Source organism: Pteronotus mesoamericanus, unplaced genomic scaffold, assembly GCF_021234165.1.
Source record: "Pteronotus mesoamericanus isolate MK-2021 breed Mesoamerican mustached bat unplaced genomic scaffold, CSHL_Meso_final scaffold_118, whole genome shotgun sequence".
Classification (NCBI taxonomy): domain Eukaryota; kingdom Metazoa; phylum Chordata; class Mammalia; order Chiroptera; family Mormoopidae; genus Pteronotus; species Pteronotus mesoamericanus.
The window spans coordinates 984,438-1,004,438 of NW_026555301.1; the positions used below are offsets into that span (position 1 = coordinate 984,438).

General features: G+C 40.4%; 1 protein-coding gene across 1 annotated transcript in view; it reads left to right on the forward strand.

Annotated features, from left to right (window-relative positions):
- The first annotated feature begins 1,560 nt into the window (after positions 1 to 1,560).
- Positions 1,561 to 20,001, forward strand: part of SYNDIG1 (synapse differentiation inducing 1) — a 168,632-nt gene continuing 150,191 nt past the window's right edge. Inside the window, exon 1 of the mRNA XM_054587414.1 lies at positions 1,561 to 2,040. Coding sequence (XP_054443389.1) covers positions 1,561 to 2,040 — 480 coding nt within the window. The remainder of the gene's footprint in view (positions 2,041 to 20,001) is intronic.

Here is a 20,001-nt window from a genome sequence, read left to right on the forward strand (position 1 = left end):
AGTGGAATACTACACAGCAGAAAGAAAGAAAGAGCTGTTACCCTTTGCAACAGCATGGATGGAACTGAAGAGCATTATGCTAAGCGAAATAAGCTAGGGTGTAAAAGACAAATATCATATGATCTTACCTATAAATGGAACCTAATCAACAAATCAAGTAAGAAAAATCTAACAGCGATATTTAAAGATAAAACAAACTGACAGTAATGAGAGGGGAGGATGGAGTGGGGTTGTGGAGAAAAGAAAGAAGAGTCAACTCAAAGAACATGTATAAAGGACCCATGGACAAAACCAAAGTGGGGATGGATTGGGGGTAGGAGGTGGAAGTGAGTGTGGCAGAGGAAAGTGGTGGTGGGAAAATTGACACAAATGTATTTGAGCAATAAAAATATTAAAAAATGAATAAATAAATAAATGTAAAAACATAAAGCAGTTGTAATGTGAGAAAATGCTGAAATCTTATAGAAAGCCAAAGCACATAAAGTTCCCAACAGAGAATATTTTCCTAAATAATAGTTAACTTTTGCAAAGATGAAGAGCCTGAGGAAATTCATTCTTTATTTCCAACAATCTTAAGTTTTTCTTTCTTCTCCCCTTCCTTCACTCCTTCCTCCCCTCCTTCCACCCTTCCTCCCTCCCTCCCTTCCACCCTCCCTCCCTCTCTCCCTCCCTCCCTCCCTTCCTTCCTTCCTTCTTTCCTTCCTTCCTTCCTTTCTTCCTGGCATTTGAAAGCCTGGAAAGAAACACAGTGTAGGGAGAAACGATTTGGAGGACTTCTTAATTGTATCCTTAATATGTAGATGTATCTCTAAAAGTTGAGCATCATTAAGGCAAGGAAATTTCTAGTCTGATTCTGGGACTATGCTGGAAGTCCAGTGAGCATGTGTGTTGAACTACTTCTAATACCTATATTAGAATGTACTAGTATGTGCATGTTCCTCAATGGCAATTTTGTCCATATACAGCACTAATGGTATGGGTCTTGTAATTTATCATTTAAAACCATGTGGGACATTATTCCAAACTATTTCTTCTTTGGGGTGTTTGTTTGTTTGTTTTATTGAATGAGTAATCATGAACCTGGAAGAGTCCATCTGTATTTTACAGCCTCATTTTCCCTATAGACTGATATGAAGGTAATGCAATTTTATTTACCTATGAGTTTCAGGATTTCTGCTGGCCATGATAGGTTTGTTTAGCATTGAAGTGGTTCCAATTCTTGCAGAGTCTCCTTTCTTTAGAAACAAAGACTTTATAGAGATGCAAATAATCAGTTTCTGCTTTACTTTGGCTGACTTGTCTGATAGCACTATTTTTAAAACAGGCAGATTAAGTAGGGCTGAAATATCATCTCACTCTCCTAACAATGGTTCATATTGGCTGACTAGTATACCTGAAATGACAAGGGACTGAGTGGTTAGCTCTTTTTCAGGTGTTATTTTTTTTCTCTCATGTATGTTTCCTTCTCCTGCAGGAGATATGAATTCCATGAGGCAAGTGTGACCCTGATGTCCAGCCTTATAGCCGTAGCCTGACATCCAGTTGGGCAGGAAGAGCACCATGGATAGCTTCATTGAACAGAAAAGTATGCTGGTGCACAATAAAATGAATGATGCTGGCAAGCGGAATGGCTTAATTAACACCAGAAATTTCATGGCAGAGAGCAGAGATGGCCTGGTGTCTGTTTACTCAGCACCCCAGTACCAGAACTGTCAGGTGGTGGGCAGTGCAGCAGTGACCACCATGGATGGCAGCAGGAATGAGCCAGTACAGCAGCTTCTGGACCCCAGCACCCTTCAGCAATCAGTGGATTCCCACTACCATCCCAACATCATCTTCTACTCAGAGAGTGTACTATGCTCCTGGGGAGATGGTATGGCTGCCGACTGCTGTGAGACCACATTCATGGAGGATCAGTCCCCCACCAAAGAGAGGCTGGAGTACCCTGATGGGAAGTTCATTGACCTCTCAGCTGATGACATCAAAATCCACACCTTGTCCTATGACGTAGAGGAGGAGGATGAATTCCAGGAGCTGGAGGTCAGAGGATGTGTTTGTCATAGGCCTTTGGGAATGGGATGTGGGAATTTTGTGGGAACTCATAAGTACCTGACAAAAGTTAGGGAATAAAACTAGTGTGAGAAAACAAAAAGAAAGTGAAGTATTCTTGGTGCATCTTAACTCTTCAATATTTGTGGAAGATGGAAGGAGTAGAGAGAAACTAAAGGACAAAGACCCAGTTAAGGCTTCAGGAGAGATTATGATCAGAAATCATCAAAGGTATTAGCTGTTGGGATGCAGCTACAAGTGGATTAAAAAGTTGTTTCCACTATCAGGTCACATGAGGACTCCTGCTAACACCCCACCCACAGGAAAGAGGGGTCATTGGCAAAAATGAACAAGGTAAGAGAGAGATATTTGGGGTCCTTGGGCAACACAAGCTTAGAAATGCACGTGAGGTGAAAATTTGGGAAGTAGTTTTGCTGCGACACATGAATGGTTTCCTTAATTTGTCATGCCAAAGTTTCTACTAAGATATCATTGCTATAGCTAAAACCTACTGAAAGGAGTAGTAGAATCAATAGCCTAAATGGAAGTTGAGTTGAATTCTTGCAGGAGTCACTCTTTCAATAGACTGAAGAGCAGGTAAGGATGTTTAGATCACATTTTTAGATACATGCACATAGTTTCAGTATAACATGCACAACAGCTTCCCCTTGTACAGCTCATCCCTTCCCCTTTGATCCAGCCTCCCAGCTGAGAGGGCAAGAGTGAACTGTGCATGTATGAACAAACACCATATTTTTGTCAACTAGGAGGTGGGTGCCCGAACCTGAGAAATTAATATCACTGCCTTGAAGGTAGAAAATATCCCCCCAGGATATAAGTGGCATGGAGAGAAGAGCCAGATTTTATGGGGAAGGCTAGAGAAATCAAGAAGAGGGAGCTTTAGAGTAGAATGAGAACAATGGCCATGGGGCCCCAGACTGTGTAGAAGGCTACCAAAATCATAAGGAATTGAGCCATGGAGACCAGATGCTGCAGGATTTGGGGTACAATGAGAACCAGGAGCACCTGGAGAGAGATGTTTTAGTCAAAAGAGAAATTCATAAGACTTCAAGATGGTGGAGGAGTGAGTAGAAGTCACACACCTTCTAGGACCAATCTGGAATTACAACTAAATTGTAGAGAAATCACCTGGAACAACAACTGAACAATAGTGAGAGAGGAGCCTTAAAACCTTGGACATACAGAGGAATCAGCTTTAGCACAACCTAACTAGTAAGGAGTGTGGTAGAAGTTGGAGAAGGTGGACTAGGGGCTCATGGGCAGCAGCACCAGAGGGATATTGAAATGGCCAGTTGGATCCCCCTGAGTAGAGCAAGGTCTAAGCCATAACCAGGGATCTCCAGCATACAGCCTGAGAACCCTTTTTGGGTTCTCACACAGAAAACAGCCAGCTGTGAAAAGCAGCAGTGTGCTCTCTGCCAGGGACAGGTGTCTGGAGACACAAAGAGCCATTTAAAGGGCCAAAAAAAATTTGCAGTGGCAGCCACTTACCCTGGGCTCCAGCAGAGGTGGGGGCAAAGTGGGTTGGGGCCACCTGAGAGACTAGGGAGTGAGGCTTTGGGACAAGAACTGAGAAAGTGGATGGTGAAGTCCCAGTGCTGACTCACCCCCCATTCCGCAGCTGCCATGTTGCTTAAGCAGGACACCCCCCTAAGCGGCAGAAGCATGAGAGGACACATTAGCCCTGCCCCAGGAGGTTCTATCTCAGCCACGAGTTGCACAGGTCTGGGTACTGAGTACAGAACGGCAGTCATAGATAGTGGATCCCTAGCTAAACAGGATGTTGAATGGTCAGGAGTTGAGTGAGGAGAGTCTGGATTCTGAGTCATTGGGGTGAGAACTGAGGGAGTGGCCAGGAAGATCCTAGTGCTGCCTCCTACCCATAAGGCAGCAGCCATATTGTTCAGCTGACCACTCCCCTGAGTGGCAGCAGAATGAAAGGACACAATAGCTACACCCTCAGGAGGCTCAGCCCCACCATGGTGTTGGGCAAGCCCGACTACTGAGTACAGAAAGGAAGTAACAGATAGTAGATCCTTGGCTAAAGAGAATGCAAAGGGGTCTAGAGATGCGTGAGGAGACCCTGGAGACAGATCCATTGGGGAGAGAACTGAGGGAGTAGTCTGGGAGATCCTGGAGCTGACTCCTCCGCCATATGGCAGCTGCCATCTTGCTCAGGCAGATCACTCCCCAGAGCAGCAGCAGCATTAAAGGACACAATAACCATGCTCCCAGTAAGCTTGGCCACAGCCCAGATTTGTGCAGGCCCAGGTGCTGAGTACAGAGCAAGAGTCACAGATAGTAGATCCCTGACTAAAGGGGACTCACAGTGGTCTAGAGATATTTGAGGAAAGTCTGGTGATGGAAGTGTTGGGGAATAAACTGAGGGAGTAGCCAGGCTGACTCCTCCCTGACATGGGAGCAGCCATCTTGCTCAGGCAGACCATGCCCCTGAGTGGCAGCAGTGGGAAAGGATACAATAGCCCTGCCCAAAAGATGGACTCTGCTCAGCCCTGACTGTTGAGGGCAGAGTGACTAGATTAACATCTGGAGGAAACAGACACAGACAGGAGATTCCTGGAAGTCTCTTAGAGACTGCCAAACGTCAGACAGGATAAACAGCTAACATCATCAGAGGCAGATCCAGAAAGAAAGAAAAAAAAAAGCAGTCTCCTACCATAGAAGTTCAAACCACAAAGTCCGGAAGTCAAGACAGATCAATTTAAGAAGCAGAAGTGAAAAAGAAGAGTCTCACAAAAAAATGGGAAAAAAAAAGAAACAAATCCCAACAGAAGAGACAGGAGAAATCCCCACAACTAAATGAAATACAGGCAAGTAAATTATCAAACACTGAATTCAAAACAATGGTTCTAAGGAAACTCAATGAGCTCAGTGAGGTCAAAGAAAATAACCAACAACTACAGGGAAACTATGAGGAACTAATTGAAAAAACTATATCAGCATGAAAAATGACATAGAAACTATCAATAAGAGGTGAGAAGAAAAGAAGAATATAACTTGTGAATTGAACACAGTAGAAGGAATTAAAACTAGGCTCAATAAAGCAGAGGAGTGAATCAGAAAGCTGTAGGACAAAGTAGAAAAAAGCTGACAGAAAGAACAAGAAAATGAAAAAAGACTCAAAAAGAATTAAGAGGCATTGAGGGAAATGCAGGACAACCTGAAACATAATAATATCTATATTAGGGATACCAGAAGGGGACAAAGACAAGCAAGGGATAGAGAACCTGTTTGAAAAAGTCATGATGGAAAACTTCCTTAATTGAGGAGAAAAAAAATCAAACAAGCCCAGGAAGCACAGAGGGTCCCATTCAAGAGGAAACCAGTGAGGCCCATTCCAAGACAAATCATCTTAAAATGGCAAATATCAAAGACTAACAGAGAATCCTGAAAGCAGCAAGGGAGAAACTGGTAGTCACATACACGGGATCCATGATACACATAGAAACTGACTTCTCAGAGAAACACAAGCCAGAAGGGAATGGCAAGAAATATTCCAAGTTATGAAAAGCAAGGGCCTGCAGCCAAGACTACTCTACCCAGCAAGGCTCTCAAAATGGAAAGTGAAGTAAGGAGTTTCCCAGACAAAAGAAGGTTAAAAGAATACACCTTCACTACACCAGCGGTACAAGATATGCTAAAGGGACTGCTTTAAGATGAAGAAAAATAGTGAGAAAGAGATGATCACAGGTACAAAGGGAAAAAATGAATATGTACCTATCAATAATAACTTTAAATGTAAATGGATTAAATGCCTCAATCAAAAACCACAGGGTAGATGAATGGATAAGAAAACACGACCCGCACATATGCTGCCTACAAGAGACTCATCTCATAACAAAGGACATTCACAGATTAAAAGTAAGGGGATAAAAAAAAAATTTCCAAGCAAATTGACAGGGAAAAAAAGCAGGTGTAGCAATACTTATACCAGACAAAATAGATTACAAAACAAAGGCCATAAAAAGAGACCCAGAAGGACACTACATAATACTCAAAAGAAGAATCCATCAGAAGACATAAGCATTTTAAACATATATGCACCCTACATAGCAGCACCCAAATATATAAGGAAAACCTTGACAGACTTCAAGCAAGATATAGATAGTAACACACAGATAGTAGGGGACTTTAACATCCCACTGTCAAAAATGGATAGATCTTCCAAACAAAACATCAACAAGGATATTGTGGAACTGAATGACACATTATATCAAAAGGACTTAACTGGTATATATACAAGCTTTCATCCCTAAGAAGCAAAATACGCATTTTTTTCAAATGTATATGGAACATTTTCAAAGATAGACCACACAAAGGGACACAAAACAAGTCTTAACAAATTTAGGAAAATAGAAATAATAATAAGCATTTTCTCTGACAACAAGGCCTCGAAACTAGAAACCAATCAAGGAAAAAACTCAAAAACATTCAAACTCATGGAGACTGAATAGCACGCTATTAAACAATGAATGGGTCAATAATGAGATAAGAGAAGAAATCAAAAAGTTTCTGGAAACAGATGAAAATGAATACAGAACAGTGCAAAACCTATGGGACAAAGCAAAGGCAGTCCTGAGAGGGAAGTTCATAGCAACACAGGCCTACCTAGAAGGAAAAGAAACCAACAGAGACAAGAGGGAAGGGGGGGGGCAGGGGAAAAGGAAGGGAAGGGGAAAGTCAAGGAACATATAGCAAGGTCTCATGGACAAAGCCAAAAGGGAAGAGCTGAAGGAGGGAAGGAGGGAGGGGGCAAGGGAAAGTGGTGGGGGGTTGGCAGAGACAAATGTATTTGAAAAAATAAACTTAAAAAAAAAAGAAAAATTTCAAATAAATTACCTAACTCTACAACTTCGAGAACTGGAGAAACAACAACAAATAAATCCCAGAGCAAGTAAAAGGAAGGAAATAATCAAGATCAGAGCAGAATTGAATGACAAAGAGACTAAAAGGACAATTCAAAAAATCAATAAATCCAGGAGCTGGTTCTTTGAAAAGATAAATAAAATTGAAAAGCTTTTAAGCAGACTCATCAAGAAAGAAAAGGAGAGGACTCAAATCAATAATATGAGAAATGAAAGAGGAGAAACTGATACCACAGAAATACAAAGGGTTGTGACAACTTACTATGAGCAATTATATGACAAGAAATTTGAAAATCTTGATGAAATGGACAAATTTTTAGAAAAGTATAATCTTCCAACACTGAAGGAGGAAGAAACAGAAAGCTTGAGCAGATGGATAACAGCTGGGGAAATTGAAGCAGTAATAAAAAAATCTCCCAGCACACAAATGCCCTGGGCTGGATGGTTTCACAGGAGAACTTTACAAAGCATTTAAGAAAGAGCTAACCCCTGTACTTCTCAGACTCTCCTAAAAAATCCAAGATGAGGGAAGACTCTCAAACTCTTTTTATGAGGCCACCATCATCCTAATCCCGAAACCAAGTAAAGACACTGCCAAGAAAAAAAAAGCTACAGGGCAATATCTTTGATGAACATAGATGCTAAAATCTTCAACAAAATATTGGAAAACCGCATCCATCAATACCTTAAAAAGATAATCCACCATGCTTAAGTGGGATTCATCCCAGGGATGAAAGTGGGGTTCAATATTCACAAATCAGAAAAAGTAATACATCACATAAACAAAAGGAAAGACAAAACCCACATGATCACCTCAGTAGATGCGGAGAAAGCATTCGGTAAGTTACAGAACCCATTTATGATAAAAACACTCAGCAAAATGGAATAAAGGGGGCATACCTCAACACAATAAGGGCTATATATGAAAAACCTAAAGCCAACATTATACTCAATGTGCAAAAACTAAAAGTTTTCCCAATAAGATCAAGAACAAGACAAGGATGTCCGCTTTCACAACTTCTATTCAATATCATATTGGAAGTCCTAGCCACAGTGGTCACACAAGAAAAAGAAATAAGACATCCAAATTGGAAGAGAGGATGTAAAACTATCATTGTTTGCAGATGACATGACAGTGTACACAGAAAACCCTATAGATGCCACCAAAAAACTACTCAATCTAATAAGTGAATTTGACAAAACAGCAGGATACAAAGTCAATATTCAGAAATCGAAGGCATTTTTGTACACCAACAATGAGTTGGCAGAGGCAGAAATCAGAAAAAGAAAATACCATTTGCTATTCTTAGGGTATAGTCCCAGCAGGGGAATCACTGGATCAAAAGGCAGTTCCATTTTCAGCTTTTTGAGGAAATTCCACACTGCTTTCCACAGTGGCTGCACCAGTCTGCATTCCCACCAACAGTGTAGGACTCATGGACAAAACCAAAGGGGAAGAGCTGAGGGAGGGAAGGAGGGAGGGGGCAAGGGAAAGTGGTGGGGGTAGGCAGAGACAAATGTATTTGAAAAAATAAATTGAAAGAGAAAGAAAGAAAGAAAGAAAGAAAGAAAGAAAGAAAGAAAGAAAGAAAGAAAGAAAGAAAGAAAGAAAGAAAGAAAGAAAGAAAGAAAAAGAAAATACCATTTGCTATAGCAATAAGAAAAATAAAATACCTAGGAGTAAATTTAACCAAGAAGGTAAAAGACTTGTATGCAGAAAACTATACAACACTGAAGAAAGAAATTAAGGAAGACACAAATAAATGGAAGCCTGTACTGTGTTCATGGACTGGAAGAATTAACATAATCAAAATGTCCATACTACCCAAAGCAATTTATAGGTTCAATGCAATCCCTATTAAAATAACTTGATGTGAGGGGAAGAGTTGAGGGAGGGAAGGAGGGAGGGGGCAAGGGAAAGTGGTGTGGGGGGAGGCAAAGACAAATGTAAAAAAAACATGATGTGTTTTACAGACATAGAACAGACATTTTAGTATTTGTATGGAACCATAAACAATCTCGAATAGTCACAGCAATCTTGAGAAAGAAAAAGTAGGAAGGATCCCAATACTGGACATCAAACTACTTTATAAGGCCAGTGTAATCAAAACAGTTTGTTACTGCCATAAGAATAGACACATAGGTCAGTGGAACAGAATAGAAAGCCCACGAAAAAACCTATGTCTCTATGGTCAATTAATATTTGATAAAGGGAGCAGAAGCATACATTGGAGTAAAATTAGACTGTTCAACAAATGGTGTTGGGAGAGCTGGACAGCTACAAGCAAAAAAATTGAAATTTGATCACCAACTGACACCATACACAAAAATAAACAAAAGATGGATAAACTACTTAAATATATGTTGTGGCACTATAAAAGTCCTGGAGAACAATATAGGAAGGAAACTCTCAGATCTTCCATGCAGCAATATTTTCACTGAAACGTCCCCTAAAGCAAGGCACATAAAGGAAAGAGTAAACAAGTGGAACCTCATCAAAATAAGAAGCTTCTGCATGACTAAAAAAAAAAATCAGCAAAGTGAAAAGGGAACCAACCTTATGGGAAGATATATTTGCCAATGATATATCAGACAGGAGGTTGATCTCCAAAATATATGAAGAACTCACATGACTCCACTCCAAGAAGACAAACAATCATATTAAAGTATGGGCAAAAGACCTGATCAGACAGTTCTCCAAGGAAGAGATACCTTGGAGAGATACAGAGGGCCCAGAGCCATATGAAAGAATGCTAAGCATCACCAGCCATCAGAGAGATGAAAATTAGTACCACAATGAGATACCACTTTACACTGGTCAGAATGGCCATCATAAACAGATCAACAAACAACAGGTGCTGGTGAGGCTGTGGAGAAAAGGGAACACTAGTACGCTGTTGGTAGGAATGCAGACTGGTGCAGCCATTGTGGAAAACAGTTTGGAATTTCCTCAAAAAGCTAAAAATGGAACTGCCTTTTGACTCAGCTATTCTACTGCTGGGATTGTACCCTAAAAGTCCCAAAATGCCAATTCAAAAGAACCTATGCACCCCAATGTTCATAGCAGCACAATTTACTATAACAAGTGCTGCAAGCAACCTAAATGCCCATCAGTAGATGATTGGATCAAAAAACTATGGTACATTTAAACAATGGAATACTATGCAGCAGAAGGAAAGAAAGAGCTACTACCCTTCATGACAGCATGGATGGAACTAGAGAGCATTATGCCAAGTCAAATAAGCCAGGGGGAGAAAGACAAATAACACATGATCTCACATATAAGTGGTACCTAAACAACAAAACAAACAAGCAAGGAAAATATAACCAGCATCATTGAAAGAAAAAAGAAACCATATATTTGAACAAAGAATAAAAATTTTTTAAAAAAATTTGAGTGAATCTCAGCTGAACCAATATTGCTCTGCTGGTCTCATCTGGGTTCCCTCATTGGTCTGTGTTAGCTGCTGCTTGTGTAAGCAGTTGTGCTTGAGAATGTTAGCTGGTCATTGGCTGGGGTTACAGAGGTGACTGGACCACATGTGTGTCATCATCTAGCAGGCCACTTCATCACACTGAAACCATGCTAGGGATTCCAAGAGCAGGAAGAGGTGTGAGTCCCAGTATGCAAGGTCTTTTCAAATCTTTGTGTGTGACACACATGTTATTTTCTAACTGGTCAAAGCAAGTCAAATGGCAAAGCTCAAAGTCTGTGGGAAGAACTATTTAGGGTGATAGTGTGGGTGTCAATACTATAGTATTCTACCACAGGACAAAACTTGGACTATTTGGCATAATTTTTTAAGATCATCTAATTGACAGTGAAAACAATCATTCTTATATTATGACTGAAACAAAAACACACAGCACATATTGATCTGGAGCTCTTCTCAGAAGGCAGTCCTACTTCAGACAAATTAAAACAAAAATGATTTTAATTTCTTGAGTAATTCTATAGCTTCATTTTGTTTATAGCAAATTGAAAACAATGGCTGTTAGAAATCCAGTGCCCTGGTTAAGAGCAAGAGCCATTGTTGCTGGAGTTCCTATTTACTGGACAACCTATCTCTTATCTGTCCCTTCATCATTCTACATGAAGAGGTTTACTTCTGGCATTTATAATGGAGGCTTCCCTGATCCAGAGACCTTTGCTCACCTGATACACATTTTTGGAAGAGCTTATGGAGTTTTCAGTTTGCCTTCTACATTGCAGTATTAATGTGATTGGGTTCTGTAGCTAATTTCAAGAATTTTTATGGAATAGCCTCACAAATTATGATTTGTTCTGTTCTACCTTAAAAGAGTGAACTGTCAGTTACAGTGAAGTGTCAGTTGTGGTTTGTATCATATGAAGGGGGATCACAGGGCCCCACTGAGAGATTTATGGGAAATGCAGACGTGGCTGCTCATCATTCAATAGCTTGTACTCAGTATGACTAGACAGGTCTCTCTCCTAGGATTCCCTCAGTACACTCTGGCTGCATAATAAATTGGACCAGGTATCCCACAGCTCCAGGGCCCGCTCCCTGGCTTTTGCCCACTGCATCATCCAGTTCCCAGCTGAAACTGCAGCTTACAGGAACACCAACAGCAAGAAACCACTTCTCTATTTTATACAAATAAACTCAGAGAGATTGCAGGTACAAGAAATAGAGTGGTTCTATGAAGTATAAAATTTGAGTTTAAAGTTATGAAATGAAGTGCGTCAAGTTCAGGCTGGAGAGACCCTAACAGCCCTCCTGCTATTAGAGCTGCTTATCAAATGTAGAAAGGCCAATTATTACTAATTTTTTTTGGCAATGCAAAACTTATAGGGACCTAGAGCACATGGAAGTCATCACTTGGAAGTAATGGCCACGAGGGTTGAGCCCATTTTTCACCAAAAGATGAAGAGAAGGAAAACTTATTTGTGGAGCATCTACTCTGTGCCAGGTTCTTACTACACATTCTGTCATCTGATTCTCACATCAACACAGGCCACTGTTACCCTACTGTCCCACCTTTTACATGAAGAAACTGAAGCTTGAGAGATGTCCAAAGGTTGGCTTTGCTGGCAGCTCTTCAATCTGAGACATGCTGATTTCAGACTTTAATTTTTTTATGCTGATGCTGTTCTTTCTATATTAGGAAAAAAAATGTGCTGGAGTGAGCTGCTACTTCAGAACCCCCAAATAAAGCATGAGGACACAGAGTTGGGGTAGTCACAGGACACTTCACTTCAGTGAATCCTCTGCTCTTGCTACCCAAGAACTTTGAGTTTGGCCTCCCATTTGAAAATTTGAAATCTGTTGGATAAGATTTCACAAATGCAATGTAACACTTATATATGCCTCATTCATAAATACAAAGTGAGGAGGACTCGATAGACATTTTAAAAAAAAAACCATATGCATGAATGAAACAGAACACCATCACAAAAAGTAAAACTGACCCAGAGGAAAAAGAAATAATTCAGTCAACGATAAAGAACTCTTTGAAAATTGTTTTTGGCTTTGGCTTGTGTGGCTCAGTGGATTGAGTGCTGGCCTGTGAACCAAAGGGTCGCTGGTTTGATTCCCAGTCAGGGCACATGCTTGGGTTGTGGACCAGGTCTTCAGTAAGGGGCACACGAGAGACAACTACACATTGATATTTCCCTCTCTTTCTTCCTCCCTTCTCCTCTCTCTAAAGATAAATAAATAATATATTTTAAAAATTCTTTTTAATATCCCTTCAGAAAAGTGAGTGGTTTAATTTGGGTGGGGTTGTTTTGTTTTGTTTGCTGCATTGCACTGACTGAAACCTCTAATACAATGCTGAAGAGAATGGTGAAAGAAACATTTTCATCTTGCTCCAGATCTCAGGGTTAAAGCATTCAACCTTTTATGATAAAGGATAATGTTGCTTATGTTCTTAAACAGTTATAGAAGTTTCCATTTATCAGAACTATGTTGAATATTTTAAAAAATAAAGTGTTGTCTAATTCCATCGATACTTTTTTGATGTCTATTTAGATTATTACATGTGGGTTTTTGTCCTTTATTCTATTAATATGAACTATTAAACAAATTGATTTGCAGATATTAAACCATGCTTGTATGTGGGGTTATATCCCCCATGGTCATGGTGTATATTTCCCCTTAAATGTTGTTAGATTTAATTTGCTAATAATTTTTTAAGAACCTTTATGTCTATGTCTATGAAAATCATTGGTCTATAGTTTTCTTTCCTTGTGATATCTTTTTCTGACTTTATTATCTGAGTAATGCTGGCCATATAGAATAGGTTAGGAAGTATTTTCTATTTTCTTGACAATTCTGTATGGTATTAGTATTATTTCAGTTTTGTTTTTGTTTTTGCATATATGTTTTTTTTCTGTGTTTTCTTTTTTGTTTTTTGTTTGTTTTTTTCAGATATGTTTTTTTAAATTTTATTTTAATTTATTTTTTCAAATACATTTGTCTCTGCCTATGTGTTTTTATTTATTTATTTAATTTATACATCATGTTTATTTTATTACACTTGTTTCAGTTTTTACCCCCTTAAACCCATTTCACTCCCATCCCCGACTCCCATTGTCAATTCCTACTCTGTTGTCCATGTCCATGGGTCATTCATATGCATTCTTTGACTAGACAAAGAATTCCTTTCCCCTTCTTTCCACCACTGTCCTCTTTCCCCATCCCCTCTGGTCACTTTCAGTCTGCTCCATGTTTCCATGCCTGTGGTTTATTTTGTTCATTAGTTTATTTTGTTGAATTGAGGCCACTTATAAGTGAGATCATATGGTAATTGTCTTACATCAACTGGCTTATTTCACTTAGCTTAATATTCTCCACTTCCATTCATGTTGTTGCAAAAGGTAGGAGTTCTGTCTCTCTCTCTTTCTTTCTTAAATGCAGACTGATTTTATTTTTTTTAATGTCAAAGTTAATTATAAAATATTAAAAAAATTTAAACCATTATAAAATCTAAGCAATTAAACCAACATGGCACCAGCACAGAAATAATCAAGTAGATCAATGAAATATACTGAACATTCTAGAGACAAATGTATACATCTAACAATATAATATATGATTAAGTTGATATTTCAAATCAAAGGATAAAATAAGGATTATTCAACAAATAAGGTGCATGGACCACTATCACTTGAAATAAAACAAATATAGAGCTCTATTTCACACATTATAAAAGAAATATTTAGGTGAGTTAGAAATCAATATGTAAAATCTAAGGAGTTTGAAAAGAAAATAGAACTAATTTTTCATGACCTGAAGTAAAATATTCAAACCCAGAAGCTACAAAGTAAAATATTGACAATATGACTATATTAAACATTTAACTATATAGTAATATACAAATTTAAAAAGTTAAAGGACAAGAAATACAATAGAAAAGTATTTGCAACACACCTAAGAAAGGGTTAATAGGTTTTGTCTTTTGGGTTTTTTTTGCGGGGGGGGGAAGTTCTACAAATCTTTAATCAATAAATGGGTAAAGAATACCAAAAAGTGGGCAATCAGAGAAGATGGCAGAGGAGTGAATGGGAGTCATGCTGACCTCCTCCCAAGACCAAACTGGAATTGTGACTAAATAGTGGAGTGGTCACCTGGAAAACAGTGGAACAATAGTGGGAGAGGAGCCTTGGAGCCAAGGACAGACAGTGGATTCGACTCTCACACATCCGACGGGTGAGAAGTGCGGTGGAGGCTCGAGAGGGTGGGCTGGGTGCCCACGGGCACTAGCACCAGAGGGACATTGAAATGGCCAGTTAGCTCCCCCCAAGAAGAATGGTGTCTGATTCATAAACAGGGACCTCTAAACTACAGCAGCTAAAACCCGGAAAACACACAGACAAAATTAAATGCCGAAAAGCTTAGGGGTGCTCTCTGCCAGAGATAGGCGGCTGGGGATGCAAAGACACATTTAAAGGGCCAATGCAAAAGTTGCAGTGGCAGCCACCCTCCTTGATCTCTGGGTAGAGGCAGCAGCGGGGTATGCTGGTGCCTGAGAAAAGACTGGTGAGGAAAATTTTGTGAAGAGAACTGACACGGTGGCCGATGGAGCCCGGGTGATGGTGTGCCTCTCACTCTGCAGCTACCATCTCGCTCAGGCATAAGAGAATCAATTAACCGGCCTTTTCTGTGCTCTGCACACAGCTTGTGCATGTGGGCTGGGGGACTGAGTGCAGACTGTCTGGGAGAGCCTTGAGGAGAGACTGGAGACAGAGGCATTGGGGAAAGAACGGGAGGAGGAACTGGAGAGTCCCGCCTCCTTCCCTGTTCTTTAGTCTCCATTGTGGGCTGGAAAGGCACACCCCTAAAGAGGCAGAAGAGGGGCGCGCAGGAACCAAACTGCCTGAGATTGAAACGCAGGCCACACAGGTGGTGGGTCCTTGGCCGAAGGGGTCACAGAATTGCCCAGAGACCCCTGAGGAGAGACTAGAAATGGAGGCGTTGGGGAAAGAACCGGAGGAGGAACTGGGGAGTCCCAACTCCTTCTCCTTGCCTTAGTCTCCATTGCACGGGAAGAGGCTACACCCCCAAAGAGGCAAAGGCCGAAAAGCACAAATAGACACCCCAAAAACACCCAGTGCAGGCAGGCAAACTTGCGACGAGTGACAGCCGAGGGTTGGCAAGCATGTGTGTGACCCGCACGGGCTGGCGAATGCTTGCACCGGCCAGCATGGCCTCCCACAGATTGGCACCAATACGGCCTGCGAGGGAGTGCACAGAGTGGCAAGGGCAGGCGTAAATTGACCCGCCCAGCCCGAGATAGCAGAGCGGCCCACAAAATTAGTAGATCCCCGGCTGAAGGGGTCACAGAGCTGCCCAAAGTCCCTGGAGGAGAGACAGAGGCCAGGATTAACCAGAGTCCTGGAGCTGACTTCCTCCCATTTCCGTTATTATTCCCCATTTGGGGAGGGCAAGCAATGCACCCAAAGAGCCAAAAGCGAGGAAAACACAAAATTGAAGACCCTAAACTGACCAGTGTCGCGGAACTTGCCGGCCAGGGGGGCCAGATGAGTACATGATGTCGCAAATAGCCCCCTGGCCTGGGGCAAGCACATGCGAGCCCAGGCAGGCAAGGAATCCTGCTGAGCCGGGAGTGCGCTCAAGGAGCCGGCATGAGAGTGCAGAGTAATCCCAAAAAATAGCCCAGCCCTGACCGAAGGGGTCACAAAGCTGCTCCAAGCAGGAGTGAGACACAAACAGTAGACTCCTGGAAGGCTCAAAGAAACAAACCAAGGTCATATAGCGTCGACAACTGACATCATCAGAGGCAGGCCCAGAAAGAAAAGTAAAGGACAAAAATACTTAACAGACTATCAAAAAAATGGGAAGAAAAAGAAGTTCCCCCCACAAGAGTGGAAAAGGGAACTCCCCACAGAATGAGCTAAAAGAAATAGAGGAAAGGGAACTATCAGATATTGAATTCAAAACAATGGTTCTAAGGATACTCAATGAGCTCAGCCAGCTCAAAGAAAACTATGAGAAACTGCAGAGAAACTATCAGGATCTTACAAAAAACTATATCAGCCTGGAAAAGGACATAGAAACTATCCAGAAGACACAAGAGGATATGAATTACCATTTCTGAATTGAAGAACACAGGAGAAGGAATCCAAAGCAGGCTAGATGAAGCCGAGGATCGAATCAGTGAGATGGAGTATAAGGTAGACAGAAGCTCCCAGAAAGAACAAGAAATGGAAAAATGACTCAAAAGAATGAAGAGGCACTTAGGGAAATGCAGGACAACATGAAACGCAATAATATCCCTATAATAGGGATACCAGAAGGAGAAGAAGGGGTCCAAGGGATAGAGAACCTCCTCAAAAAAGTAATGATGGAAAATTTCCCTAATATGAGGAAAGAAAGGGTCTCATGGATGCAGGAGGCCCAGAGGACCCCACTCAAGAGGGACTCAAGGAGGTCCACTCCAAGACACATCATTAAAATGAAACTATCAAAGACAAAGAGAGAATCCTCAAGGCAGCAAGGGAGAAGGATAAAGTAACCTACAAGGGGGCTCTGATACGCATAGGAGCTGACTTCTCAACAGAAACACTACAAGCTAGAAGGGAATGGCAACAAATATTCCAAGCCATGAAAAGCAAGGGACTGAAACCAAGGTTGCTCTACCCAGAAAGGCACTCCATTAAAATAGAAGGGGAAATACGGAGTTTCCCAGACAAGAGAAGGCTAAAAGAATAACAAACCAGCACTCCAGGATATGCTAAGGGGACTGGTTTAAGCAGGTGAAGGGAATGAATGAGAGAGAGAAGAACACAGGTACAAAGAGAAAATATGAGTAAGATTCTGTCAGTCATATCTCTCAATGTGAATGGACTAAATTCCCCAATCAAAAGACAAAGGGTAGCTGAATGGATAAGAAAACATGACCCACACATATGCTGCCTACAAGAGACCCACCTCAGAGCAAGAGACCTACACATTTCGAAAGTAAACATACGGAAAAAAATATTCCAAGCAAATGAGCAAGAGAAAAAGGCAGGGGTTGAAATACTTGTATCAGACAAAGTAGATTTCAAAACAAAGGACATAAAAAGAGACCCAGAGAGTCACTTTATCCTACTTAAAGGAAGAATCTATCAAGAAGACATCAACATTGTAAACTTATATGTTCACAATACAGGAGCCCCCAAGTATATAAGGAAATTGTTGGATAACTTCAAAAAAGATATAGACAGCAACACACTGATCGTAGGGGATTTCAACACCCTACTGTCAAAAATGGACAGATCTTCCAAACAAAACATTAATAAACATATTGTGGCGCTGATGATACACTGAATCAAATAGACTTAACTGACATATTTAGAAACTTGCATCCCAAAGAAGAAAAATACACATTCTTTTCCAATGCTCATGGCAGTTTTTCAAAGATAGACCACATGATAGGACAGAAAGCAAACCTCAGCAAATTCAGGAAAATTGAAATAATACCAAACTTTTCTTGGACCAAAAGGGCTTGAAACTGGAAATCAACCTCCAAGAGAAACTTCAAAAACTTGCAAACTCATGGAGACTGAACAGTATAGTATTAAACAATGAATGGGTAAATAATGAGATAAGAGAAGAAATAAAAAATTTCTGGAAACCAATGAAAATGAACAGACAACAGTCCAAAACCTATGGGACACAGCAAAGGTGGTCCTGAGAGGGAAGTTCATAGCAATGTAGGCTTACCTAAAAAAGATAGAAACATTTCAAATAAAAGAGCTAACACTACAACTTCAAGAACTGGAGAAACAACAACAAGTGAATCCCAGAGCAAGTAGAAGGAAGGAAATAGTCAGGATTAGAGCGGAACTGACTGACATAGAGACGAAAAGAACAATTCAGAGGATCAACCAATCCAGAAGCTGGTTCTTTGAAAAGATAAGTAAAATGGAAAATCCTTTAAACAGACTCATCAGGAATAAAAGGGAGAGTACCCAAATTAATAATATCAGAAGTGAAAGAGGAGAAAAACAACTGATACAACGGAAACACAAATGAAACTACTATGAACAATTATATGCCAAGAAATTTGAAAAACTTGATGAAATGACAAATTCTTAGAAAAGTATAATCTTCCAACACTAAAGGAGGAAGAAACAGAAAGCTTGAACAGACCGATAACAGCTGGGGAAATTGAAGCAGTAATCAAGAAACTCCCAGCACACAAAAGCCCAGGGCCAGACGGTTTCCCAGGAGAATTTTACAAAACATTTAAGGAAGAGCTAACCCCTGTGTTCTCAGACTATTCCAAAAAATCCAAGAGGAGGGAAGACTCCCAGACTCTTTCTATGAGGCCAGCATCACCCTGATCCCAAAACCAGATAAAGACCCTACAAAGAAAGAAAACTACAGGCCAATTTCACTGATGAACATAGATGCTAAAATCCTCAACAAAATATTGGCAAACCGCATCCAGCAATACATTAAAAACATTATCCACCACAATCAAGTGGGATTCATCCCAGGCATGCAGGGATAGTTCAATATACGCAAATCAGTAAACGTGATACATCACATAAATAAAAGAAAAGACAAAAACCACATGATCATCTCCATAGACGCAGAAAAAGCATTCGATAAGGAACAGCACCCATTTATGATCAAAACACTCAGCAAAATTGGAATCAATGGGGCATTCCTCAACGTAATAAAGGCCATATATGAAAAACCTACAGCCAACATCATACTCAACGAGCAAAAATTGAAAGCTTTCCCACTAAGATCAGGAACACAACAATGATGTCAGCTCTCACCACTTCTTTTCAACATAGTATTGGAAGTCCTAGCCACAGTGGTCAGACAAGAGAAAGAGATAAAAGGCATCTAAATGGGAAAGGAGGAAGTAAAGCTATCATTGTTTGCAGATGACATGATAGTGTACATACAGAACCCTGTAGACTCTACCAAAAAACTCCTCAACCTAATAAGTGAATTCGGCAAAACAGCAGGATACAAAGTCAACGTTCAGAAATCAAAGGCATTTTTGTACACCATCAATGCAATAGAAGAAGAAGAAATCAGAAAAAAAAATACCATTCGATATAGCAAGAAGAAAAAAAAGTACCTAGGCATAAATTTTACCAAAGACATAAAAGACCTGTATGCAGATAACTACACAATATTGAAAAAGGAAATTAAGGAAGACACAAATAAATGGAAGCATATACCATGCTCTTGGATTGGAAGAATTAATATCATCAAAATGTCCATGCTACCGAAAGCAATTTATAGATTCAATGCAATCCTTATTAAGATACCAATGATGTATTTCACAGAAATAGAACAGACATTTCAAAAATTTATATGGAACCATAAACGACCCCGAATAGCTGCAGCAATTTTGATAAAGAAACACAAAGTAGGAGGGATCACAATACCGGATATCAAACTCTACTACATAGCCACTATATTCAAAACAATCTGGTACTGGTACAAGAACAGACCCATAGACCCGTGGAACAGAATGGAAAGCCCGGAAATAAGCCCAGGTCTCTATGGACATCTAATATTTGACAAAGCGGGCAGAAGCATAAAATGGA